The sequence below is a fragment of the Hemitrygon akajei genome, chromosome 7, assembly GCF_048418815.1.
Source record: "Hemitrygon akajei chromosome 7, sHemAka1.3, whole genome shotgun sequence".
Lineage (NCBI taxonomy): Eukaryota > Metazoa > Chordata > Chondrichthyes > Myliobatiformes > Dasyatidae > Hemitrygon > Hemitrygon akajei.
This window is the reverse complement of record NC_133130.1, coordinates 92,781,707-92,809,103: the sequence shown is the minus strand read 5'-3', so window position 1 is coordinate 92,809,103 and position 27,397 is coordinate 92,781,707. Positions and strand designations below refer to the sequence as shown.

Genomic DNA, 27,397 nt, shown 5'->3' with positions numbered 1-27,397 from the left:
TGCAAGATGCCACGTCCCCGGCGATGTAAAATCCCGGGACATATCCATTGTTTCTTGGAGACACCTTTGTGGATTGCGATCCTATACTACGTGACAGCCTTCAGGGCAAAGTGGGCTGGGTGACGGGGAGAGATTGCATCATCCACCAACCTGATTGACATCTTCAACCCTGCAAGTCAGGATAAAAGAGGGGCTGTAGGAACAGCCCCCTCAGACGCACCAGAAGACACGCTAGCGATCCTGTAATAGCCGGCAGCCATTTAAAGGAAGCCACTTGCGTTCGGTTCCCCTGCCTGGGAGCCGGTGGCGGGTACCACAGAAACGATTTTCTTGAACTAACAACGGGGAACCAACTCCCCAGACTCAACGGATTGGCCTCATCAAAAGACCCGGGCAAGTTTCTTTTCTCACAAATCTCTCTCTCCAACAAGTGAAAACCCAGAGGTCCCCAAAGGCTGAAGCTTGCTGAAACTAAGTGACTTTTATATTTCCAACGGACAATATATTATCCCCTAGACAAATGATAGAGCTATTTCTTATTGATGATTATTACTATACCTGCGCTTTTAGATTGAGTATTGACGACGTATATTATCTGAATGTTTGTATTAACCTTATTTTTGTGCCCCTTTATAAATAAAGACTTTTAAAAATAGTACCATCAGACTTCAACGGACCTCTCTATCTTTGCTGGTAAGTGACCCAGTTACGGGGTACGTAACAATAGACTATTGTTTTGGCTTTGACTAAAGACAAGGAACATTTGCTATGGAATATTCGGGAGAGCTGGGCGGAATCAGATTTCTGAGGGCAATAGTCTGGTTTGGGGTTTGCTTGGTGGGAGCTGCAGAGCGGGACACAAGAGAAGACACAACAGAATGCCGTTGGAAGGTGAATCCCCATTGCAAGAAGTGCTTTGTGCATATGAATGGCTCCAAGGGGAAAGGCCAATATCCTGAGAGAGCCAGTTCATTCGTGATGGTCTCCGAGGGAAGCTTGTGTGGTGGCAGGTGCTTTCAAGCAGACCATGGCGTCATTTGTGAGTAAAGCGATACATTTTTGACTACTCCAGAAACGAGCTCCAATGTTTCTGTGCACAATGGACTGGTTTAACTTTAATGGATCCTTATATTGTTCTTTTCTTTATTCTGAAACTGTAAATTTGGCAAATGTATCATTTTACAATTTTATGCTGATATACAATCTGTTAATTTTCTAACAAATGATAACGTTACATGAAGCAGTATTTACACAGTAGTAACTACAATCAATGCTCCTTAATCGGAACATTCCAACTTTCCTGTTTGGTTGAACCCTAAATCATACCAACCTAGATGTATATTGTTTATGAAAAGTGGCCTCATCGCTGAATTACATGGTTGTCAGCAGAGTTATCTAATGAGCCAAGTTTGTAAAAGAGTCCCGGTGAAAGGGTTATTCACCATCAACCTCTCGATGTAGTCTCACCCTAACTCAGTGCAAAAAGCTTGTCTGCATTTAACCTAACTATACCTGTCGTAATCAGGCTCCTGAACAAAAGAGGATAAGTACACTCATTCTATTTTTGATGTTCCCACAACACTGATCTCATTTTAAGCACTCTTTATCTTATTTCATGCTCTCATTATTTATTGCTATTTATTTATATTTGTATAGTTTGTTGTCTTCTATGCTCTTGCTCTTTCATTGATCCTATGTACAGTTATTGTTCTATAGACTTGCTGAGTATGCTCACAGGAAAAGTAATCTCAGTGTTGAACATGGTGATACGTTATGTATTCTGACAATAAATTTTATTTTGACTTTGACATTACCTCTATCAAATCTCCCTTCAATCTTCTATGTTTTAGGGAATAAGGTCCAAACCTATTCAACCTTTCTCTCAAATGTTTTCTGTACTCCTTCAATCTTATTTACATCTTTCCTGTAAGTAGGTGACCAAAACTGTGTACAATTCTCAAAATCAGACCTCACCAATGTCCTTTACAATTTCAACATAATATCCCAACTCCTGTATTCACACTTTGATTTATGAAGGTCAATGTGCCAAAAGCTTTCTTTATGACCCATATACATGTGACATCATTTTCAAGGAATTGTGAACCTGGATTCCCAGATCCCTCTGCTCTACCACACTCCTTAGTGCCCTACTGCTTATTGTGTAAGACCTACCCTGGTTAGTCCTACCTCACATTTGTCTGCACGAAGTTCCACCTGCTATTTTTCAGCCCAATTTCCCAACTGGTCCAAATCCCACTGCAAGCTTTGATAGTCTTCCTTGCTAGCACTACACCTCCAGTCTTGGTATCATCCACAAATTTACTGATCCCGTTTACCAAGTTATCATCCAGATTGTTGATATAGATGACAAACAAGTAACCCAGCACCAATCCTGTGGCACACCACCAGTCACAGGCCTCCAGTCAGAGAGGCAAATACCTACCACCACTCTCTGATTTCTCCTGCAAAGCCAACCTCTAATCCAATTTACTACTTCATCTGAATGCCAAGTGACTGAACCTTCTTACCAGCCTCCCCTGTTGGACCTTGTTTAAGACCTTGCTAAGGTTCACGTAGACATCCACTGCCTTGCCTTCATAAACTTTCTTGGTAACTTCCTCAACAAACTCTAGATTGATTAGAACAACAACACATACAAAATGCTGGTGGAACACAGCAGGCCAGGCAGCATTTATAGGGAGTAGCATCTCTTACTATCTTTCCTTTTGGTTAGTCCTGACGAAGGGTCTCGGCCCGAAATGTCAACAGTGCTTCTCCCTATAGATGCTGCCTGGCCTGCTGTGTTCCACCAGCATTTTGTGTGTGTTGTTGTTTGAATTTCCAGCATCTGCAGATTTCCTCCTGTTCGCTAGATTGATTAGACATGACTTGTTACTCACAAAGCCATTCTGACTACCCCTAATCATTCCATGTCTATCCAAATACTTGTATATCCAGTCCCTTAAAATACCTTCCAATAACTGTCCCACTCTGATGTCAGGCTCACTGGCCTACAGTTTCCCAGTTCATTCTTAGAGCCTTTCTTAAACAACGGAACAACGTTAGCTATCCTCCAGCTCCTCACTCATGGCTAAGGTTGTTTAAAGTATCTCTGCCAGGATCCCTGCAGTTTCTGCACTAGCCTCTCACAGGGTCCGAGGAAACAGCATGATAGGACTGGGGATTTATCCAACCTAATTTGCCTCAAGACAGCAAACACCTCCTCCTCTGTAATCTGTATAGGACCCAAGACCTTGCTGCAGCATTGCCTCACAGCTATAATCTCTGTGTCTGTCTCCCAAGCAAATACAAATGCAAAAAAATCTCTTTCAGCTCCACGCAAAGATAACCACTTCAATCTTCCAGAGGAGCAATTCTGTCCCTTGCTATCCTTTTGCTCTTAATATATCTTAAGAAGCCCTTGGGATTCTCCTTCACCTTGTCTGCTAGAGCAAACTTATGTCTTCATTAACCCTCCCTGATTTCTTTCTTAAGTGTTCTCTTGCAATTCTTATACTACTCAAGAACATAATTTGTTCCTGCCTGTCTATACCTCTTACTCTTTCTTAACCAGGCCCTCAGTATCTCTCGAAAACCAAGGTTCCATAAACCTTTTATCTTTGCCTTTTATTCTGACAGGCACATACAAACTCTGTACTCTAAAATGTTCGGTTTTGAAGGTCTCCTACTTACCAAGTATATCTTTGCCAGAAAATAACCTATCCCAATCCACACTTGCCAGATCCTTTCTCATACCAGCAAAATTAGCCTTTCTCCAATTTAGAATCTCAATCTGAAGACCAGATTTATCCTTTTCCATAACTAACTTGAAACTAGTAGTATTATGGTCACTAAGTGCAATGTGTTCCCCTACTCAAACTTGTGTCACATGCCCTGCCTCATTCCCTAATAGCCAATTTATTATCTCACACTCTCTAGATGGGGCTTCTATGTATTGATTGAGGAAACTTTTCCTCTACAAACTTGACAAGCTCTTTCCAATCTAGTCTTTTTACAATATGGGAGTCCCAGTCATACAGTACGTGGAAAGTTAAAATCATCTGTCACAACCTTATATTTCTTGTAACTATCTGTGATCTCTCTACAGATTTTCTCCTGTAAATCCCATGGACTGTTGAGTGGTCTCATTATCATGGTTATACCTTTCTTATTCCTCACCATGAAGCCTCACACGAAGAGCTCTCCAATCTGTACTAACTAAGCACTGCCGTGACATTTTCCCTGACTAGTAACGCCACCACACCTCCTTTAGACCAAAGGACATGAGCAGAATTAGGCCATTCTGCCCATCAAGTCTACTCCACCATTTCTTCATGGCTGATTTTCCTCTCAACCTCATTCTCCTGTCTTCTCTCCGTAAGTTTACATGCCCTGATTAATCAAGAACCTATCAACCTCTGACTTAAATGCACCCAGTGACCTGGCCACCTGTGGCAAGGAATTCCACAGATTTACTTCCCTCTGGCTAAAGAAATTCCACCTCCTCTCTGTTCTATATGGACAGTCCTCTATTTTGAGGCTGTGTCCTCTGTTCCTAGACTCCCCTACTAAAGGAAACATATTTGTCACATCCACTCTATCTAAGGCTCTCAGCATTCAATAGGTTTAATGAGATTCCTCCCCATTCTTTGGAATTCAAGTGAGTAGAGGCCCAGAGCCTCCTCATAGGACAATCCTTTCATTCCCAGAATCATTCTGGTGAACCTCCTCTGAACCCATGCCAATGTTAGCACACCTTTTCTTAAATAAGGGTATACACACACACTGTGACTATGTTCAGATACTAGTACATTTTGTTTTATAGGATTACTTTTATATTTATATTTGTTGTGTTTTTTATGCTCATTTGTTTTCTTTTATGCTGCATTGGATCCAGAGTAACAATAATCTTGTTCTCCTTTACATTAGTGCACTGAAGAATGGCAATAAATAATCTTGAAATATGAAATCCTGAATCCTTGTTCTTCATATGTCAGGATCAAATCCTGTCATTTATCACTTTGATTACAAGAGCAAAAACATGGGTCATTGTCTGCATGGATCCTTGGGCTGAATATGTCACCTTTTGTGCCATACATGATTGTGATTCTCTACTAACATAATTTTGAGAACAGTGATCATCCAAATAGCAATTGCCACTTTCAAATCAGCACCCTTCTTTCTTTCTCAGTGGAACTTCGCAAGAGTACAGAGAAGTGCTCCATCTGGTGGCTCAACCTAGAATATGAGCCACACTCCCATAAGTAGAGTTCCAATATAAAGTGACAACCAAAAATCAGACTAAAATAATTAATTGACTGACATTATTGTGTTTTATGGATCATTTACCAGACAAAATCTAAAACACAGTCTGTAAATGAGAAAACATAAAGCGTTTTATCTACCTGTACATCTGCGATTCTTGGCTGATTGGTCCTGGATGGTTGTTTGGTCCGAGGCCCTTTAAGTGGTCTTTTGGGTGACTGTACTTTCTGTTTCACAGCTACTTTACTCTCGCGTGATGCAGTGGAATAAACCCGGCTCCTTGTGCTTGCAAAGGGTGCATAATACAAGGATTGATGATGTACCATTCGTGTAGAAATTGTCTCTTTCCGTGTTATATGGCATGTTGCTAAACAATAGTCTAGAGATTTCCTGCCTCTGTTTTTAAATGGACTGCATGCAGAATCTCTCTGATAGCAGCCAAGGTGCCTGATCCTAAGTTGCTGAACATATCCAAGAGGGAAGCTCCAATAGCAAGTTCTTTTAATGAAGAATTGAGATTGTTTCAACGGGTTGACCAATCTCACAGCCATTGTAGATGGATGAGCAACCTAAAGATAGAAAAAGATTTACTTTGAGAATTTCTATTCCTCACAATAGACAGCTTTTCTTGCATACACTCCAATCACTTATCCGTACTCCAAAAGCAATATCTTTTTCAAATTAGGAGAAAAAACATAACTGAACCAACACTTTTGTTAGTGATGTAAATCAAAAGTATTCCTCTGAATTGCTGAGTACAATATAGTCACTAAGTGCATTAAGTTTCAGAGAAACACTGAAGTGTTTTACTTACATTTTCATTCTACATGTTGCCACATCAAGATATCGGATTTGAAATGTTTGCACCCATTGCAAAGTTTTATTATTTTGAATGAAATCTTATTTCTCAATGTGGACTAACTTATGACGAAAAAATGACATCTTCAAATGTTTCTATGTTCTAAACGTTGCTTGTGAAAGTCCAGAATTCTCATCTTTTTTTTCATGGCTTCCTCAAGCTTTATACTGTAAAAGAAACTGCTACTTTATTATTTATTTAGATATACTATGTGCATCAGGCTCTTCAAAACCCACCACCCTGCAACCCACTGATTTAACCCCTGGCCTAATTACAGGACAATTTATAATAACCAACTCACCTACTAATTCAACTCTCTGATCTCTACCTGGCCGAGGCACAGCAACAACTCTCTGATACCTCCTCTTATTTACCCCTTGATCATGACCCCACTAAGGAGCAACAGGCCACTGTCTCCTATTAACATCACCAACCTTATCAGCTCTGGGGATCTCCCACCCACTACCACCAACCTCATAGTTCCCACACCCCGCATTTCCCGTTTCTACCTCCTACCCAAGATCCACAAACCTGCCTGTCCAGGTAGACCCATTGTCTCAGCTTGCTCCTGCCCCACTGAACTCATTTCTGCATACCTTGACACTGTTTTATCCCCCCTCGTTCAATCTCTTCCCACCCATGTTCGTGACACTTCTCATGCTTTGAATTTTTTCAATGATTTTAAGTTCCCTGGCCCCCACCACCTTATTTTCACCATGGACGTCCAGTCCCTATATACTTCCATCCCCCACCAGAAGGTCTCAAAGCTCTTCGCTTCCTTTTGGATTCCAGACCTAACCAATTCCCCTCTACCATCACTCTCCTCCGTCTAGCAGAAATAGTTCTTACTCTCAATAATTTCTCCTTTGGCTCCTCCCACTTCCTCCAAACCAAAGGTGTAGCCATGGGCACCCACATGGGTCCCAGTTATGCCTGCCTTTTTGTTGGCTTTGTGGAACAGTCCATGTTCCAAGTCTATACGGATATCCGTCTCCCTCTTTTCCTTCACTACATCGACAACTGCATTGGCGCTGCCTCCTGCACGCATGCTGAGCTCGTTGACTTCAATAACTTTGCCTCCAACTTTCACCCTGCCCTCAAATTTACCTGGTCCATTTCTGACATCTCCCTCCCCTTTCTTGATCTTTCTGTCTCCAACTCTGGAGACAGCTTATCTACTGATATTTACTATAAGCCTACAGACTCTCACAGCTACCTGGACTATTCCTCTTCCCACCCTGTCTCTTGCAAAAAGGATTCTCACAATTCCTCCATCTCCGCCGCATCTGCTCTCAGGATGAGGCTTTTCATTCCAGGACGAAGGAGATGTCTTCCTTTTTTAAACAAAGGGGCTTCCCTTCTTCCACCATCAACTCTGCTCTCAAACGCATCTCTCCCATTTCCCACACATCTGCCCTCACCCCATCCGCCCGCCACCCCACTCGGGATAGGGTTCCCCTTGTCCTTACCTATCACCCCACCAGCCTCCAGGTCCAACGTATAATTCTCCGTAACTTCCGCCACCTCCAACGGGATCACACTACCAAGCACATCTTTCACCCCCCCCTTCTGTTTTCCTCAGGGATCGCCCCTACGTGACTCCCTTGTCCACTTGACCCCCCCCATCCCTTCCCTCCGATCTCCCTCCTGGCACTTATCCTTGTAAACGGAACAAGTGCTACACCTGCCCTTACACTTCCTCCCTCACCACCATTCAGGGCCCCAGACAGTCCTTCCAGGTGAGACGACACTTCACCTGTGAGTCAGCTGGTGTGGTATACTGCGTCCGGTGCTCTCCCGGTGTGGCCTTTTATATATTGGTGAGACCCGACACAGACTGGGAGACCATTTCGCTAAACACCTACGCTCTGTCCGCCAGAGAAAGCAGGATATCCTAGTGGCTACACATTTTAATTCTACGTCCCATTCCCATTCTGATATGTCTATCCATGGCCTCCTCTACTGTCAAGATGAAGCCACACTCCGGTTGGAGGAACAACACCTTATATACCAGCTGGGTAGCCTCCAACCTGATGGCATGAACATTGACTTCTCTAACTTCCGTTAATGCCCCTCCTCCCTTTCTTACCCCATCCCTGACATATTTAGTTGCTTGCCTGTTCTCCATCTCCCTCTGGTGCTTCCCCACCTCCCCCGAGGCCTCCTGTCCCATGACCCTTTCCCTTCTCCAGCTCTGTATCACTTTCGCCAATCACCTTTCCAGCTCTTAGCTTCATCCCACCCCCTCCGGTCTTCTCCGATCATTTCGCATTTCCCCCTCCCCCTCCTACTTTCAAATCTCTTAGTATCTTTCCTTTCAGTTTGTCCTGACGAAGGGTCTCGGCCCGAAACGGCGACAGTGTTTCTCCCTATAGATGCTGCCTGGCCTACTGTGTTCCACCAGCATTTTGTGTGTGTTGTTTGAATTTCCAGCATCTGCAGATTTCCTCGTGTTCACCTACTAACCGGTATGTCTTTGGACTGTGAGAGGAACTTTCTACAACTCTTGATGGAACCATTCTGCAAAATGACGCCAAATGTTCTACTCATTACAAGAAAGTATACTAGCAGCTCTACTTCCTTAAAAGGCTACGGAAATTCAGCATGTTCCCAATAAACCTCATCAATTTTTACAGATGCACCTTAGAAAGCATCCTATTGGGACAAATCACAGCACGATATGGCAAATGCCCTGCCTAAGACTCCTAAAAAAAACAAGAGTGAAAAAAAATCGGAGAACTATGAACACAGCCCAGACTATCACAAAAACCAACCTGCTCTCCATTGATTTAATCTGCACATCCTGCTGCCTCAGGCAAGCAGGCAACATAATCAAAGACCCCTGTATTCTTTTATTGTTTTTTCTTTTGTGCTTTTCTCAATATACTTCTGTATGAAATGATCTGTTTGGGTGGCATACAAAGCTTTTCACTGTATATTGGTGCATGTGACAATAATAAACTAATTAGCCATTATCTTTACAAGTTTTCTATATCCAACAGTAATACTGCAACTAACACCAGGCACTCTGTAAATTAATATAGAAGTTCATCACATGAAACTCAGAGTCAGAAAAGACGGGAAGTAGATAAATCAGATATAAAAGTAGTTGGAAGTACAGTAATTTCACCAGAAACTAGAATAAAAATAGAAAATACTGATGGAAGGTTATTGACCCTAAATGTTAATCCTGTTTCTCTTTAACAGATGATTATTTCCAGCATTTTCTGTTTTTATTTCAGATTTCCAACACAAAACAGTATTTTATTTTTGGATTAGTAGAAATCAGTACAGGTTTAACTTGTTATTAATAGCAACTAAGTACAGCAGTAATTATTCCAAGTTTTCCACAGATAAACTTTTTTCAAACAAATATAAAATTTTATGAGATTATAAAACATGGTCATTTATGCATACCAGACAGCCATAATTTCATACTTAAGGGCTGATACCAGTTGCAACTGAAAGAATTTCTGCTTCTTGGCAAGGTCAGTGGAAAGAACACCAGAAAGAAATATTCAGACTTCTGGTAAGATGGCGATTGTTTAGCTGCTCCGAACTTTTGTTCCGTTACTGTCGCTATCTTTGCACTAAATGTCTCCATTTTTTAAACCTTAGTTAGGAATTATTTCGGTATCTCTTACTTGCCTGTGAATATATCTAACTTACAATGTCTAGCAAGAGTTCTAAATCCGGGAGAAAAGAAGCTATGACCCCGTCGGACGAGACGATGGTTGCGCTTAGAAAGCTCCGAGACGAAATCTTAAAGGAATTTAAAATCGCTTTCAAACAGTTAGAAGACAAACTGGATCGGATCAACGATAAAGTGGACAAACATGCTGAACACTTACCTCGCATTGATTCGACTTCTGAAGATTTAGAAAGTCGTGTTCGCTACTTGGAGACTCTCTGTTCCAGCTTAGAGGAAAAATCTAACAAACTTCTTTCCAAAATGGTGGATCTCAAAAATTGCAGTAGACGCTGCAATATCAGAATTCTGGGATTGCCAGAGGCGACCGAAAAGGGATCAACCGTGAAGTTTTTTGCCGAGTTTCTCTGTGAGTTATTCGGGAAAGATTTGCTTCTGAAGCTGCCCGAGCTCGAACGGGCACACAGAGTTTATGTTCCCCCCGGAATTCTGGGCTCCCGCCTGCGACCAGTAATCTTGTGTTTCCATCAATACCAGGTAAAACACAGTCTGATCGTAGAGGCGCGTCGCAGGGGGTCGCTTCCTTTCAAGGATACAACCATTCGCTTTGTGGAAGATTTTGCACCCCAGACCTTAAAGATGCGCGCTGAGTTTAAAGGCGCAATGAAAGTGCTTTTTGATCGTGGTTTCAAACCTTCCCTTCGTAACCCTGCCGATCTACGAATCAAGCTTAATACCGGGAAATACAAGTGGTTCAAATCAGTGAAGGAAGCTGAAGCGTTTGTGGCAAGTCTTCCGGCTATCCAGTCATCTTCGGAATCTGATCGGACCTCCTAAAATGGTGGATAAGTACTCCTCGTAGTAAAATTACTTTCTCTGGACTCGGAATTCATTTGAATCACTCAGACATTATTCATTGAAACTTTAAGGGCTGTTGACAATCTCTCCCGGGATTTGGTGAGTGTGTAATCTATTTTTATTCTTGTATAACTTTACCTACAGAGTTCTACAACTAACTCTAACTTGTTTTGGAGGTTCGAAGTCTTTAGTGAAGGCCTCCCTGTTTGTCGGTTCACAGTTCAACTGCTGATTTATTTTTCCTTTGTTATAAATATTTATTTATTTTATCTTTTTCTTTTCTTCACCCCTTTTTTCTAATCTCTGAATTTTTTTCTCCCTTCTCTGTAAATGGTTGATAAATACTCGTCTTGAATTTATAATTTTCCCCTTCCTCTTCTTACCTTTTTTTTCCCCTTTCTCTTACTTTATTCTTCTATAATTTGTCGCGGGTAGGTTAGTTTTGGTTTTCTTCCGATTTTCTCTGTATTAAGTTTTATATTTCTGCAGAAGGTGTTCTAATCTGTAGTTATGTTTTCTAGTGCATAAACTAGTTATTATTTGCTATAGTATTTATATGGAACTGTTGTTAATGACACAGATCTGGAAGTTGTATTTGGGTTAATTTTTTTGGTAGAGCTAGCTACTTGTTTTGGTAGCCGTCTAGTTTTGGGTTGTGCGGGTGGGGTGTATTTTCCAGTTCCAACATCTCTTTATTGCTTAGGACATGTTTATATTTTGACCTTACGAATCTATGTTTATATCTCTGCTCCCAGACTGCTATTGTACTGCTTCACTTTTTATATGCCTGCTGCCTTTTATGCATTAGTAATTGATAATGGCTAGTGCACTTAAATTCGTGAGCTGGAATGTAAAGGGATTGAACCACCCTGTTAAAAGGAGGAAGGTATTCTCACATATTAAACAACTCAAAGCTGACATTGCTTTCCTCCAAGAAACTCATATTCGTTGTTTTGATAACTCCCGGCTTCTGTCAAAGTGGGCAGGTCAGCATTTTCATTCATCCTTTGCCGCTAAAGCTAGGGGAGTTTCCATTCTTATTAACTCAAATATTCCTTTTGAACTCCATAATAAAATATCTGATACAAATGGCCGTACTATTATTGTTTCTGGTAAACTATATAACACTAAAGTTGCACTAGCAAACCTGTATGCCCCCAACTTTGATGATGTTAACTTTTTTGAACAGTTTTTTTCCTCACTACCAGACTTAAACTCATACTCTCTTATACTGGGTGGTGACTTCAACTGTTGGTTGGATCCTAAACTGGACCGATCGTCCTCTGTTACCAGATCACCTACTAAATCTGCCTTAGCTATTCAATCGTTTCTCTCTAATTTTGGTATCTCTGATATATGGCGTTTCCTCCATCTCTACGGAGATTATTCTTTTTTCTCACATGTTCACCATACCTTCACTAGAATTGACTATTTCTTACTCGATAACCAACTTATCCCATTTGCCCACTCGTGACTATCAGAGTATACTGATTTCTGACCATGCCCCAATTACCCTCTCTCTGAACTTTCCTGGTCTCCCTCAGAGGAACAAACACTGGCGGTTCGATTCAACTTTATTATCGGATGATGATTTCGTAAAATTTATTAAGGACCAGATAACCTTTTATTTTAACACTAATACATCACCTGAAGTGCCATCCCAGATTGTCTGGGATGCCATGAAAGCATATCTGAGGGGTCAAATAATCTCTTACACAGCAAATCTCAATAGAAGATCCCGTGCAGATCAAGCAGACCTCATTAACCAGATTAAAGATTTGGATCAAATATATGCCCAAACTAAGAACGCTGAATTATACAAGAAGCGCGTTGAACTCCAAACTAAATTTAACCTTCTGTCCACTCAACCTGTCGAACGCCAACTTCTCGAAAGCAAGAGCCCCTTTTGCATTCATGGGGATAAGTCTGGTAAATTCCTAGCCAATCAGCTGAGGCGTTCCAAAGCCAAACAACATATTACAAAGATCCGGAAGGAGAACGGAGACTTTACATCAGATCATTTAGAAATTAATGACACATTTAAAAATTTTTATTCTCGGCTTTATTCCTCTGAATCTCTGAATGACAATATCTCTGTGGATCAATTTTTACAGAATCTGAATATCCCCTCACTTTTATCTGATTTCAAAGCCAAACTCAATGCGCCTATATCACCAGAAGAAATATCTTTTGCAATTTCTGCACTGTCCTCAGGGAAATCTCCTGGACCTGATGGGTTCCCTGTGGAATTTTATAAATCATTCTCTTCACTTCTTTCTCCTCAGTTACTTTCAGTATTATCTGACTCGTTTAATTACGGCAAATTGCCACCCTCTTTCAATGAAGCATCTATTATTCTTCTTTTAAAAAAGGGCAAAGACCCAACAGAGTGTTCCTCGTACAGGCTGATCTCTCTGCTCAATGTTGATGTAAAGATCTTAGCTAAAGTGTTGGCTCATAGATTAGAAACCGTTATTCCCTCCATTATCTCTGATGACCAAACAGGCTTTATTAAAAACCGTCTCCCTTTTTTTAACATTCGGCATCTATTTAATATTTTATACTCAGTTCCAACTGGGACTCCTGAATGTGTTATCTCCCTTGATGCGGAGAAAGCATTTGATCGTATAGAGTGGAACTACCTTTTTGCAGTCTTAGAAAAATTTGACCTCGGCCAAAGTTTCATCTCTTGGATCCAATTGCTGTACCTGTGTCCTACTGCTTCTGTTCTAACTAATTTTCAGAAATCCCAAGTATTTAATCTCAAATGTGGCACCCGTCAGGGATGCCCCTTAAGTCCCTTTCTCTTTGATTTGGCTATAGAACCTCTGGCGATAGCATTTCGAAATTGTCCTGAATTGACCGGGATTTGGAGAGGGGGTGTTGAGCATAAAGTTTCTCTCTATGCTGATGACTTATTACTCTTTCTCTCAAATCCGTCTACATCCTTACCTCTAATGTTTTCACTTCTTGACCAGTTTAGCCAGATCTTTGGCTATAAACTTAATTTACATAAGAGTGAACTTTTCCCAATTAATAAAGAAGCACAAGAACTAACATTTCGTGATCTCCCTTTTAAAGTAGTCCATAATCAATTTACTTAACTTGGAATTACAGTCACAAGGAAGTTTAAAGATCTCTTTCGTGAAAACTTTGTCAATCTTTCATATGCTATAAAACAGAGTCTGGTACAATGGTCACCTCTATCTATGTCCTTGGTAGGTCATATTAATGTTGTTAAAATGTATGTTCTCCCCAAATTTTTATACTTATTTCAATCTATCCCAATTTTTATTCCTAAATCTTTTTTTGATTCCTTAGACTCTATTATTTTGTCATATCTGTGGCAGAATAAGCACTCTAGAATTAATAAAATCCACCTCCAAAAATCTAAAAAAGAGGGTGGCATGGCTTTACCTAACTTTCGCTTATATTACTGGGCAGCTAATATACGTTGTGCTACCTTCTGGTCTTTCTTCCACGGTCAACCCGAGTGCCCTAACTGGGTGGCAATGGAGTTGAGCTCCACTAAAGAATTATCTATATCTGCACTTCTTGGCTCTGCACTCCCTAGCAGTCTGCCCAGATTAATAGCTAATCCTCTGGTTAGACACACTTTGTGTATATGGGCTCAGTTCAGGAAATGTTATGGTTTCCAGGGGTTTTCCATTTCTAGCCCTGTCGCACATAATCACCTTTTTTTACCTACTACGTACGATTCAGCATTCCATGTTTGGTGCAGGAAGGGCATTAGACATTTTGAAGATCTCTTCATTGATAATCGCTTCGCTTCTTTTCAGCAGCTCTCCGTTAAGTTCAACCTGCCTAACGCTCACTTTTTCAGATATCTCCAAATCCGACACTTTACTGCTCCTTTAATTCCTAACTTTCCTGAAATGCCTGCGAAAAATGCTATGGACCTATTTCTTTCCATTAATCCACTAGGTAAAGGTTTAATTTCAATTATCCGAGATAAACTAGCAGCCTTACGACGAGCCCCTGTGGATAAAATTAAAATGGCCTGGGAGCAGGATTTAAATATCTCCTTATCCGAGGAGAGCTGGGACTCAGTTCTCAAATCGGTTAACTCAACCTCCCTTTGTGCTCGCCATTGCCTCTTACAGTTTAAGATTGTTCATAGAGCCCATATGTCTAAATCTAAACTATCTCGATTCTACCCTGGCATTAGTCCGCTCTGTGATAAATGCAAGAGGGGCGTGGCCTCTCTCATCCATATGTACTGGTTCTGTCCTAGCTTGGAGAAATTCTGGAAAGATGTCTTCACTACATTATCGGGTATTCTGAATCAGCACCTAGAACCTAACCCCTTAATTGCTCTGTTCGGTTTTTGGGGCGAGACAGATTTATGTCTGGGTCCGACCAAATGCCGAATACTATCCTTTGCCTCTCTCCTGGCGAGACGCTTGATCCTCCTTAGATGGAGAGATGTTGCCCCGCCCACTCATGCGCAATGGCTTAACGACATTATGGCCTGCTTGGACCTCGAAAAAATTCATTATTCAGTTCTTAATTCGGATCTAAAGTTCCATAAGGTCTGGGGACCTTTTATCGAGTACGTTCATAACCTTCCTCTTGACTAGGGTTTTTTTTTCTTTTTTTTTCTCTTCTTTTCGGTCCCTTGCTTTCAGCTCCCTTTTTTTTCTGGTAGTAGGCATTATTATCCTCTGTTGCTAAGTGTATTCACAGTCTGGGAGTTTGACTGTCCAGACTTATACTCTTTATACTGTGTGGTGGTTGGTCTGGAGTTGTTTTTTTCTTGTGTTGTGGGGCTTGGGGAGGACACTAAGCTCACTTGTCTTTAATTTAGGTGCTTTTTTGTTAAATTCTCTTCCTTTGTAGCATATTGTTATTGTATGTTTAATCTTGCACTGTATTAATGCTCCTCATTGGGATTTGGGGTTTTTAATTTTGTAAAATGTTTTGAAAAACTAATAAAAAAATTAAAAAAAAAGAAAAAAGAAAGAAATATTCACCGTCAAAATAAATCAATCTCTGCTCTGAAATATCAACTCAATGTTGAGTGTGGCTGCAGCTACGTAACTGCTAATGGACCAGACTGCCCTGTCCTACTAACTCAAGGAAATAAAGAAAATGTCACAAAATTTAAAGGCAAGGCACTTTCTCATAATTTAGGGGATCAGAAAGGAAATTGTAGATGCAATAAGGGTAGAGCTAAAGAACTTCTAAAAGTTGGAAAATATTAGAGGGAATAATTTATAGGACCTTGATAACAATTAATGTTAGAAAGAATATAAAACCAAAATAAGACAAAAAAGAGAAGGGCTATGATTGGGGAGCTACCGTAGATTCCGGACTACAGAGCGCACCTGATTAAAAGCCGCTGGCTCTAATTTTAGAAAGAAAATCAATTTTTTACTTGTACAGGCCGCACCGGATTGTGGGAAAAAAGTAGCGGCTTATAATCCGACATCTACGGTACTTTCTTTTTTAAATCAGTGAGCAAAGCAAATGTGACAAGGAAGCAACTACTGAACAGGCCAATTCGTAAACTGTAATGTGCAGGTGTTAATTACCGTAGATGTCGGATTATAAGCCGCTACTTTTTTCCCACATTTTGAACAGCTTTGAACTCTGCGGCCTTTAATACGGTGCGGCTAATGCATGATTTTTTTCATGCCGCCAAAAACATTTTGCCTCGTAACAGTAGACCAATAAAATTGATGAGTAGTTCACAGAGGTCCAATGAAATTGTACGATAAATCAAGCGCACTTTCACAATTAAATTATTGTAAATCAGTCATTTGTACTCACCCTCATCAACATGGAAAACACTCGAAGAAAAGCATTGTGCTGCCTTTATGGCAGTTATTTAGTTTATAATATTTTCGCTTAGTAATTCATTTTCTAGTTAAAGTTAGAAGTGTTTTAACTATATTTGTTTTCTGTACTACATCGCGGGATGCTATGACGTCACACCCGGTTTCGCCGCGTCTTGTGGGAAAAATGCCGTTTGCGATAAATGGGACGGTGGGGGGCGAGCGGCGGAGCCAAAACGCTGCTTTTAAGTTAAAGGCGATCAATAACTTTTCCTGGTAGGCTGCAGTATATATATTTTTTACCAGTCGTTAGGAGATATTGGAATGTTGTTCAGTAAAAAAGTATACGCAACGTATATTTAAAAGTAGCCGCGTTACAGGCACGGTTCGAAAAAAAGCATTTGCAATATGTATTTGTTTATGTTACCATATGGATTTAATTAAAAGTTAAAAAATCCTCACGTGTAATATCTTTCTGTGTAAATATCTCATATTACAACGTGGGACACCTGTGGCCGAAAATCCGGTGCGGCCTAAAATCCGGTGCGGCCTGTACAAGTAAAAAATTGATTTTCTTTCTAAAATTAGAGCCAGCGGCTTTTAATCAGGTGCGCTCTGTAGTCCGGAATCTACGGTAGTAATCCTACAGTTAAACATTCTTTGTGGAAAAGTGATAATAGTAGATTGAATGTAACACTTTAAGTGCAAAAATAGGAGTCTTAAGTTTATAATTTTTTTCTCATAGAGGTAAAAGGTAGAGGTAAAAGGGCAAAAAAAAATACCACTTACAACATTTAGAAGTCACTTGGACTGGTAGGTGTACAGAAAAGGTTTAGAGGGATGTGAACCAAACACGGCCAAGTAGGTTATCAGATGGCAGTCTTAGGCAGATGGACAAGTTAGACCAAAGGGCCTTTTTCCATGCGATATGGCCCTATGACTCAAAATAATAGTGCTTAAGTAATAACTGACACTTAAAACTTGATAATTCTCAACAAGTATATATTTTTAAAGTATAAAAAATTCTGTAGAGCATAAAAAACTCTCCTCTTTAAAGTTCTGGGATATAGCCTGGGTGATTTATTGACATTAAAAGGTTAACAAGTCATCTAGGCTATATCCTAGTACTTTAAAAAGGAGACTACATTGATTGAGGATACATTGGCTTCGATGTTCTAGTATACATTGGTTTTGATGTTCCAGGGTACTCTTAATACTTGAATAGCTGTTTAGAACAGTGGTCCCCAACCACTGGGCCGCAAAGCTTGGGCTACCGGGCCGCTAGGAAACGATATGATTTGGCGGTATGAAATGGTATGAGTCAGCTGCACCTTTCCTCATTCCGTCACGCCCACTGTTGAACTTGAACGCACTCAAGGTCATTACCCACGCGAGGTCATCAGTCGCCTAAACACAGTGATAGCCTTGCACCAGGGATCACTGGTTGGCCTCAGGTAACCGGCTGCCTCACTGGCGAGGAGTGCCGTTGCTACTGGCCTGGAGCGCAGACAGATGGGCGCCGCCTCTAAACCTGTTTAGCACACTGAATATTCATGGAAACCCGGTGCTAAAATATTCGCAGACGACTTAATTCGGGCTCAGAGTTTCATAAGTAGCAGAGCAGCTGCGATCTACTGAAGGTCATCCCTTGAGCCAAACTTTTGTCGGCCGATAGATCCTACCTATGGGAGGAGGGGGGTGGGCGCACGCCCTGTCACACTCCTCCTCACTCTATCAGTTGCTCTCTCCGGACTGTGACCGCCGCGGCCCCAGCACGGGGACCTCTGGCCCCTGCTGTACCTGGCCAAGGCGTCTGGCGGCGGGCGGGCAGGAGGCTGGAGTTCGGGCCTGGAGGCTGTCTTATGAGGCAATGAAGCCCTCAAACCTGCTTCGGCACCTTGAGTCCAAGCACCCTGCACTTAAAGGCAAACCCAGAGTTTTTTGAGCGGAAAAAACTTGAGCAAGCGGGACAGAAGCAAGTGCTTTGAGCCACGAAAACTAAATTGCGGAATAGATTGGACATAAGGAACCCCCTTCAAGTATCGCTGTCTCCCATCACCCCTCGATGGGACCGTCTTGTTGCAGGGAAACAAGCCCAGGGCTCCCACTGATTCAGCAATATTGGTGAGTTGCAATGATTTTATATGCTCAAACGAGGAAAATATGTGCTATGTGTTTAATATCCAAACGTTACTTAAAATGTTATGATGCTATTGACTTATAATTGACTTATCACTATATTCATGCGAGGAAAATATGCGCTGTGTGTTTAATATTAAAATCATTAGATAAACCCTTTTAGAAACGAAATTGAGTGTATTAGCCACTTATAAATGACTTACCACCTATATTCTGGTCGTGATTAACACCACCACCACCCCACCCCGCTATCGGCCGGTCCGCAAGAATATTGTCAATATTAAATCGGTCCGCGGTGCAAAAAAGGTTGGTGACCCCTGGTTTAGAACAGCAAGTCTATTCCTCTATTCAAGAGTGCAGGAAAAGAGAAAATAAAGAATCAAGAGGCCAATTAGTCTTGCAACAGTGGTAAGGAAAATGTTATAATATGTAATAACACCTGGAAAAACATTTGATATGGTTTGACAAATCTAATAGGAGGATAAATATGGTAAAGATCAACCATTTTGAATATTGAATGCCTTTTAATATCTACAGTAAAGTAACAATATTTTGTTCTCACAATAGAGAAGGGAGAATATGATATAGTAAGATTTTCAAAAGCAATGAATTGTTAAGCAATATGCTGTTGGACAAAATTAAGATTTGTGATTTTGGGGATTGGATTCCCCATCCCCCCCAAAAAGGGATAAAAGACTCACTTTTTGAAATATCAGGATGCAACGTGAGTGCAATGGTATTAATGCTTGAACATCTACTTACAATCTATTCAGCAACATATATGAAGGACCACGTTTTTTGACAATATAAAAATAGGTGGGAAGTACATTGTGAAAAAGGTTGACTGCGAAATAACAGTTAAGAGACTGGGCAAGGTGGTGGCTGATGGAGAATCATTCAGGAAATACGAAATCATTAATTTTAACTGGAAGATTAACAACGCCAGATGGTTTTTTAAAAGGCAAAAGACTAGAAAAAGTTGTATCTAGATATCAATTACACAAATAAGAAGTTAATACCCAGGAAGAAAATGGTGTATTAATTCTAGACATCTTACCTACGGAAAGAATATATTTTACTTAAGAGCGAGTTTAAGACTCATTTCTGTGATACAAGGGAATTCCCATGAGATTAAGTTGAATGCTTTCAAATTGTCTGAAATTGAGAAATAAAGATGATCTCATTCAAACATGTAATATTCTAAGAGGGTTTTAATCAGATAGATGCTGTGAGCCTGTTTCCCTAGTCCAGAACTAGGAGTCATTAATCTCAGGAAAGGAGATTGGCCACCTGGGATTGAGACACTTAGACGTGATATGATTAGGCAAAATCTACACACTTCTGTGAAGTAAAAATTATGTTTGCTTAATACCACTGAATGCTGTGAGAACATTGCTAGAAGAGGGGATATGTTGGTACAGTGTATGTGGAATAATGGAATTTTCAAAATTCACAAAAGGTGATTATATGAAGTAGGCAATTGAGGGTTTAGATTTTAGTGGGAGGGGAATGTGGTGGGAAACTGGGTGCAGTGGAAAGGAAAAGCCAGTGGAACTGTTTCTACTGACGGAAGAAGGGACAAAGGTGGGTTACTGGTGCCTAAAACCAGTCGCTTTGGACAGATGGGCCTCGTCAACTGTGGTTGGCAGCTCATCTAGAAGAAAGAAAATTTTGATCTTAAGCCTGCACAGCCTTACGTCTATACTCACTCCTGGGAAAGGCTTTGGGAGTAATCCCCCCCCACCCCCGAGGAAAAATCCAGAGCTGGAGTTACTAACGCAATCCAACGCTGACTGGTAACACCTGTGACACTGCCAATAGCAATAGTGTCTCTGCCACTCCTCTGGATTCATCAGCTGAATGGATCGATAGAGAACCTGCCGCATGGGCTCCATGTCATACTGTCCTGGCTTGCATATCATGTAGACAGCTAGGATGCAATATCCATGGCTGACCCTGATCTATGGAGGGCCTTATCACTAACTGGTCTTATAAGGAGCAGTACTATGCCTCATCTGCTTACGACTTATTTTAATCATGAAAAGACAGAGTATAATGTCGTAATCCAATCAAGGCAACGCCATGAGAAGAGCTAGGTAGGAAAGTGAACAACGTGCAGCTAGCAAAGGCACGTGCAAGGGGATACAGGCAAGTTAAGCAAGAATGAGGAAAATACAATTTAATATGGAACAATCTGATATCTAACAGGAAGAACATGTGCAGAGAAACTAAGTTCATATAACCAAGTTTATACCCACTTACAACAAGGATTAAAGTCGGTAAAATTTTTTATTGGGCTCTATTGATAAGAGTTTAGAGTACAAGAATACAGAAGCCTTGATGTGACCGAAGAGACTGATAGAGGCATTCTCACACTGTTCCACTGAACAATGACAACAAGGCAATTTGGGTCATGTGATAAATAACTCTGAATGTGAAGCTGAAACACAAGCAATTATGCAGCTGCTGGAAACACACACAAAATGCTGGAGGAACTCAGCAGGTCATGCAGTGTCTATGGAAATGAATAAACTGTTGATGTTTTGGGCCCAGACCCCTCATCAAGGTCTTGACTCTTCTATATATTCCTGTTAGTATTATAGCTTGGTCCTTATTAATCTAACACTATCCTCAACTCTTGATGGCCAGTGGAATTTATCTGTTGAGAATCAAATATTTACCATGTCATGCCTTTCCAAAAACAATCTAAATATTGTGATATGATCCTGATAAATTTCTGGGGACAGAGTGGAGAATTAAAGAAGAGAGAAGGGGGAGGGGGAAATATTACCAGAAATTGGAGAAATCAATGTTTGTGCCATCAGCCTCTGGTAATTTATTCCCCTCTCCCTTCTCTCTTCTTCAATTTTCCACTCTGGCCCCTCACTTCCCCTCTTAACTTTTCTCTTCTCCTCATTTACCAATTACAATGGACACCAAAGATTTTGCTTCCTGAATACTTATGGGTGTATTTTATAGATTTTGGACTGTTGATAATGAAAATCACCATGAAATTTCCCTATCATGCACAATTTTTTGTAATCACTTGTATTTGTTATTTCAATTCATAATTCAAGTCAATTAAAATGTTGCCCACAATGTAAGCTGAAACGTTTCCTATCTTGTCCAGGCATGCTTAGGCAGGGCAGATGTTGCGTGGTAGGACAGGTTTTAGAAAACAGGACATGGAGTCCAGAGGAGGCCATAGTGCATGAGCCTGGAATTGAAAATGACACTGATATAGAATTTGAACCCCTGATGTTGAATGAGCCTTATCTGATAACTCAATCTGAGTTAAATGCCCTGGTCAGAGACTTGGGTATGTCAGAATTATTGGGTTCAAGACTGCAAGGATGGAATCTGCCGTCACCAGACACAAACATTTCTGTGAAGGATTTTGATATTTGAGACAGACATTTCCCTGAATAACTGAAGCCAAGATTAAGGAAGGCATTTTCGTTGGTCCACGATCAAACAAGTCATCAATGACAGGCAATTTGAAGAACTTCCAGTGGGTCTGGAGAAAATCACATGGAAGTTATTCAAGTTTGTTGCTGAAATTTTTCTTGGCAAATACAGAGCACCAAACTATGTGCAGCTGTTTGACAACATGCTTGAAGGATACAAAACCATTAAGTGCAACATTATCATTAAAGATTCATTTTCTGCATTTCTATTTAGAATTCTTCCTTGCAAATCTTGGCACTGTCAGTGACGAGCATGATGAATGGTTTCACCAGGACATTGTGGTCATGGAGAAATGGTATCAGGGCAACTGGAATCCATCAATGCTGGCTGATTACTGTTGGACACTTAAGTGAGAAGCCTCAGACACTGAGTACAAATGAAAATCACCAACAAAACATTTTCAGCTTAGTTGAACTATTGCAAAGCATCAGCATTTAATAAACATTATATTCAATAAAATTTAATTTCTTGTTACTCCAAATTCCTACATGATACAAATAGTCTGAAGTTATATTTGTGTTCAGCATCAAGCAGTCTATCATAATCACAAAAATGTTCTGCGGAAGCTACACTTCTGAAAATATTTACTGTAGTGTTACCTCCCCCCTGGTGCCCCTCCTCCTTCCCTTTCTCCCATGGTCCACTCTCCAATCCTATCAGATTCCTTCTTCTCCAGCCCTTTACCACCTATCATTTCTTAGCTTCTTACTTCATCACCCCTCCAACACCCACCCAGCTTCACATACTACCCTCTTGTTCTTCCCCCTTCCTTTCTAGTGCTAGTGATGTCTCATCCGAAATGTCAGCTGTCTGTTCATTTCCATAGATGCTGCCTGACCTGCTGAGTTCCTCCAGCATTTTTTGAATGTGGATCTGCAGTGCTGTTTAAAAGGGTGTTATATCGTAGCACATCCTAATACATATGGACACAGAGCTAACATGGAAGATGCATGTGAATGAATAAAAGCTTCTAATATGCTTAGCTGGGTGTGAGTAGGAGGTCACTTAAACAAATGTATATCGCTTTAATCAGATCTGTCTTTGATTATGGATGTGCAGCTTATGGGTCAGCCTCTCCAGTGGACTTAAAGCCCCCAGATAAAGTTCAAGCTCAGCAATGAAATTATGTTGTGGTGCTATTAAATCACCAATTTTGGCCTTGCTGGTGAAATGGGTGAAGTGCCTTTACATCTACGCAGGTTCCAGTTAGTAATGGTTTATTGAGTTAGTGTAAGATGCCATAAAGTTGGTCATCCAATATTGGCAACATTAGTAGTGTTGGGAATACTTCATTCGTAAGGTCTTCAGTTTTGGGTGGATAGGAAATGAACGGGCACAAAATCTCGAGATGCTTAATGTGGAATATGGTCCCAGTGTACCCCTTTCTGTCACTCCTCCATGGTTTTTCCCTTTGTCTGTGGTTGATTTGGGTGTTCAGCAATATATGGAAGGCAAATATTATGGCTTCTGACACACCTGCAGATGGTTCAAAAGATCCTCTGACTGGTTGTTCAGGAGTTTCTGTTTATGTTCCAAAATTTCAGGTGACTATTTAGGTGATTATCAGACAAAGTATCAGTATTCATGTCCGAGACTGTTACTTCTGGGACGCCTAGGCATGACTCGAGTAGCAGCAGTACTTTCAATGGATACGATTAGATATTCCTGTTTCAGCCTGATACAGCTAAAAAGCACAACTGCCTCCAACGTCAGAACAGTCAACAAAGAAGCCTTAATGCGTTTAAATGAACTATCACTGCTTCAAACCAACAGAAACAACACCAATTGTGGTTGGAAGAGCCCACGGAGGAAGCGCAGGTGTAGAGAGGAGTTACAAGTGCGTTTAAGGAAATGGGGTTTTAAACTCCCTATACCGACTATCTTGCTGGCGAACGTGCAGTCTCCGGTGAATAGAATTGATGATCTCAGAGCTAGGGTGCTGAATCAGAGACATTAGGACCGTGTGTGTCCTTAGTTTCACGGAATCCTGGTTAACCCCTTCTGTACCGGATGCAGTGATCCAGATCGATGGGTTTACACTACACCGCCAGGATAGATCTATAGAGTCTCTCAAAAGCAGAGGTGGAGGAGTATGCCTCATGATCAATTTTCTTGGTGCACAAGTAGATCAATGCTGTCCAAATTCTGCTCACCAGACCTGGAATAAAGTGCTCTCCTTTTTCTCTTCCACTGGAGTTCTCTGAGGTCATTTTGCTAGCAGTTTACATTCCACCACAGGCCAATGTCAAGCAGGCTACAGATGATCTGAGTAATGGGATCAACATGCACAAAACAGAGCACCCTGGCGTCTTCACCATCATCTTGGGAGATTTTAACCAGGCCAGTCTGAAAAAAAATCACTAAGCAACTGCCATCAACAGACTGCTTGCAATACCAGGGGAAATAACACACTGGATCATTGTTACACCACCATCAAGAATGCCTACCGTGCTATTCCACACCCTCACTTCAGGAAGTCTGATCACCTGGCTGTACTTCTATTCCCTGAGTATAGGCAGAGACTGAAGACTGCAGCACCAGCAGTGAGGACAAAGAAGTTATGGACAAGGGAAGCACAGAGGCACCTACAGAACTGCTTTGAATCAGTTGACTGGACTGTATTCAGGGATTTATCTTCAAACCTGGATGAGTATGCTGCAGTTGTTACCAACTCCATTAAAACCTGTGTTGCTGAGTGTGTGCTTACAAAGACTTATTGTACATTCCCAAACCAAAAGATGAACCAGGAGGTACGTTGTCTGCTGAAGGTTAGATCTGTGGCATTCAAGTCTGGCGACCCAGGCCTGTACCAAAAAACCAGGTATGATTTGCAGAGGGCTATTTCAAGGGCGAACAGACCGTTTCGAATGAGGTTGGAGACAACAATGGATGTATGACAACTCTGGCAGGGTTTGCAAGACATTACTTCTTACAAAGCGAAACCCAATAGCATGAATGGCAGTGAAGCTTTACTACCAGATGAACTCATGCCTTCTATGCCCGCTTTGAAAGGGAGAACACAACTACAGCTGTGAAGATCCCTGCTGCACTTAATGACCCTGTGATCTCTGTTTCAGAGGCTGATGTTAGGCTGTCTTTAAAGAGAGTGAACCCCTGCAAGGCGGAAGGTCCCGATGGAGTACCTGGTAAGGCTCTGAAAACCTGTGCCAACCAACTGGCGGAAGTATTCAAGGACATTTTCAGCCTCTCACTGCTAAGGGCGGAAGTTCCCACTTGCTTCAAAAAGGCAACAATTATACCTGTGGCTAAGAAGAATAATGTGGGCTGCCTTAATGACTATCACCCGGTAACCCTCACATCTACAGTGATGAAATGCTTTGAGAGGTTGGTCATGACTAGACTGAACTCCTGCCTCAGCAAGGACCTGGACCCATTGCAATTTGCCTATCGCCACAATAGGTCAATAGACAGTAGGTGCAGGAGTAGGCCATTCGGGCCTTCTAGAAAGCACCACCATTCACTGTGATCATACACAATCAGTACCCTGTTCCTGCCCTCTCCCCATATCCCTTGACCCCACTATCTATAAGGTCAATGGCAGATGCAATCTCAATGGCTCTCCACATGGCTTCAGACCACCTGGACAACACAAACACCTACGTCAAGATGTTGTTCATCGACTATAGCTCAGCATTTAATACCATCATTCCCACAATCCTGATTGAGAAGTTGCAGAACCTGGGCCTCTGTACCTCCCTCTGCATCTGGATCTTCCAACTTCCTAACTGGAAGACAACAGTCTGTGCGGATTGGTGATAACATATCCTCCTCACTGACGATCAACACTGGCGCACCTCAGGGGTGTGTGCTTAGCCCACTGCTCTATTCTCTATATACACGACTGTGTGGCTAGGCATAGCTCAAATACCATCTATAAATTTGCTGACGATACAACCATTGTTGGTAGAATCTCAGGTGGTGACGAGGGGGCATACAGGAGTGAGATATGTCAACTAGTGGAGTGGTGCCGCAGCAACAACCTGGCACTCAATGTCAGTAAGACAAAAGAGCTGATTGTGGACTTCAGGAAGGGTAAGACGAGGGAACACATACCGATCCTCAGAGGGATCAGAAATGGAGATTGTAAGCAGCTTCAAGTTCCTGGGTGTCAAGATCTCTGAGGATCTATCCTGGTCCCAACATATCAATGTAGTTATAAAGAAGGCAAGAGAGCGGCTATACTTTATTAGGAGTTTGAAGAGATTTGGCATGTCAACAAATATGTTCAAAAACTTCTGTAGTTGTACCGTGGAGAGCATTCTGACAGGCTGCATCACTGTCTGGAATGGAGGGGCTACTGCACAGGACCGAGAGAAGCTGCAGGAGGTTGTAAATCTAGTCAGCTCCATCTTGGGCACTAGCCTACAAAGTACCCAGTATATCTTTAGGGAGCAGGTGTCTTAGGAAGGCAGCGTCCATTATTAAGGACCTCCAGCTCCCAGGACATGCCCTTTTCTCACTGTTACCATCAGGTAGGATATACAGAAGCCTGAAGGCACAGATTCAGCAATTCAGGAACAGCTTCTTCCCCTCCACCATCTGATTCCTAAGTGAACATTGAATCTTTGGACATTACCTCACTTTTTAACAGATATACTGTATTTCTGTTTTTGCATGTTTTTAAAAATCTATTTAATATACATAAAATACTTGCTTATTTATTATTTTATTTTATTTTTTCCTCTGCTCAATTACGTATTGCATTGACCTGCTGTTGCTAAGTTAACAAATGTCAGGTCACATGCTGGTGATAATAAACCTGATTCAGATTCTGACAATTGCTATCATTGCAGCCTTGGAATGACTTGAAGAAGCATGCCCTGATTATTTACTTCTATCCTTCTTGGTTTTCACATTAAATTAGGTACCGGTATTTCAATTTGTAGGCTAGATGCACTATTTCAGATTGGACAACATTTGTTGAGGTCTAGGATTGTATATACAGTATATTTCTTAAGGGTTCCTGCCCTGAAGGAACCAAGGTGGCAGACATTCTAGCCAAGCAATTACTTAAAATCAATGATCTGCATGCAGTGGTGCCTTAATAAACAGGTGAAAGTCATAATTAAAAAGTCTATTAGGTCACTGAGGCAACAAAGTTGGGATACAAGGACAAGAAAGAGCAGCATTTATATAAAATTTCAAGGATGGTTAGAACTCAAATGGGAAACTGGGAAAAGTTATACTAACACATTTACATATTGGTCATACTAGGTTGAATAATTCCTTGTTCAGAATTAATATGCATGATACAGACATTTGTAGGGAGCACATTTGTCAAGAAACGGTGCAGTATATATTGTTTGAATGCAATGCCTATGAGGTACAAATGAAACATCC

The 27,397-nt window shown here is 41.2% G+C and overlaps 1 protein-coding gene across 1 annotated transcript in view; it reads right to left on the bottom strand.

The window, feature by feature from the left end:
• Window positions 1-27,397, bottom strand: part of rmnd1 (required for meiotic nuclear division 1 homolog) — a 122,950-nt gene that overhangs the window by 94,628 nt on the left and 925 nt on the right. Inside the window, exon 2 of the mRNA XM_073051433.1 lies at window positions 5,406-5,834. Coding sequence (XP_072907534.1) covers window positions 5,406-5,816 — 411 coding nt within the window. The 5' untranslated portion in view covers window positions 5,817-5,834. The remainder of the gene's footprint in view (window positions 1-5,405; window positions 5,835-27,397) is intronic.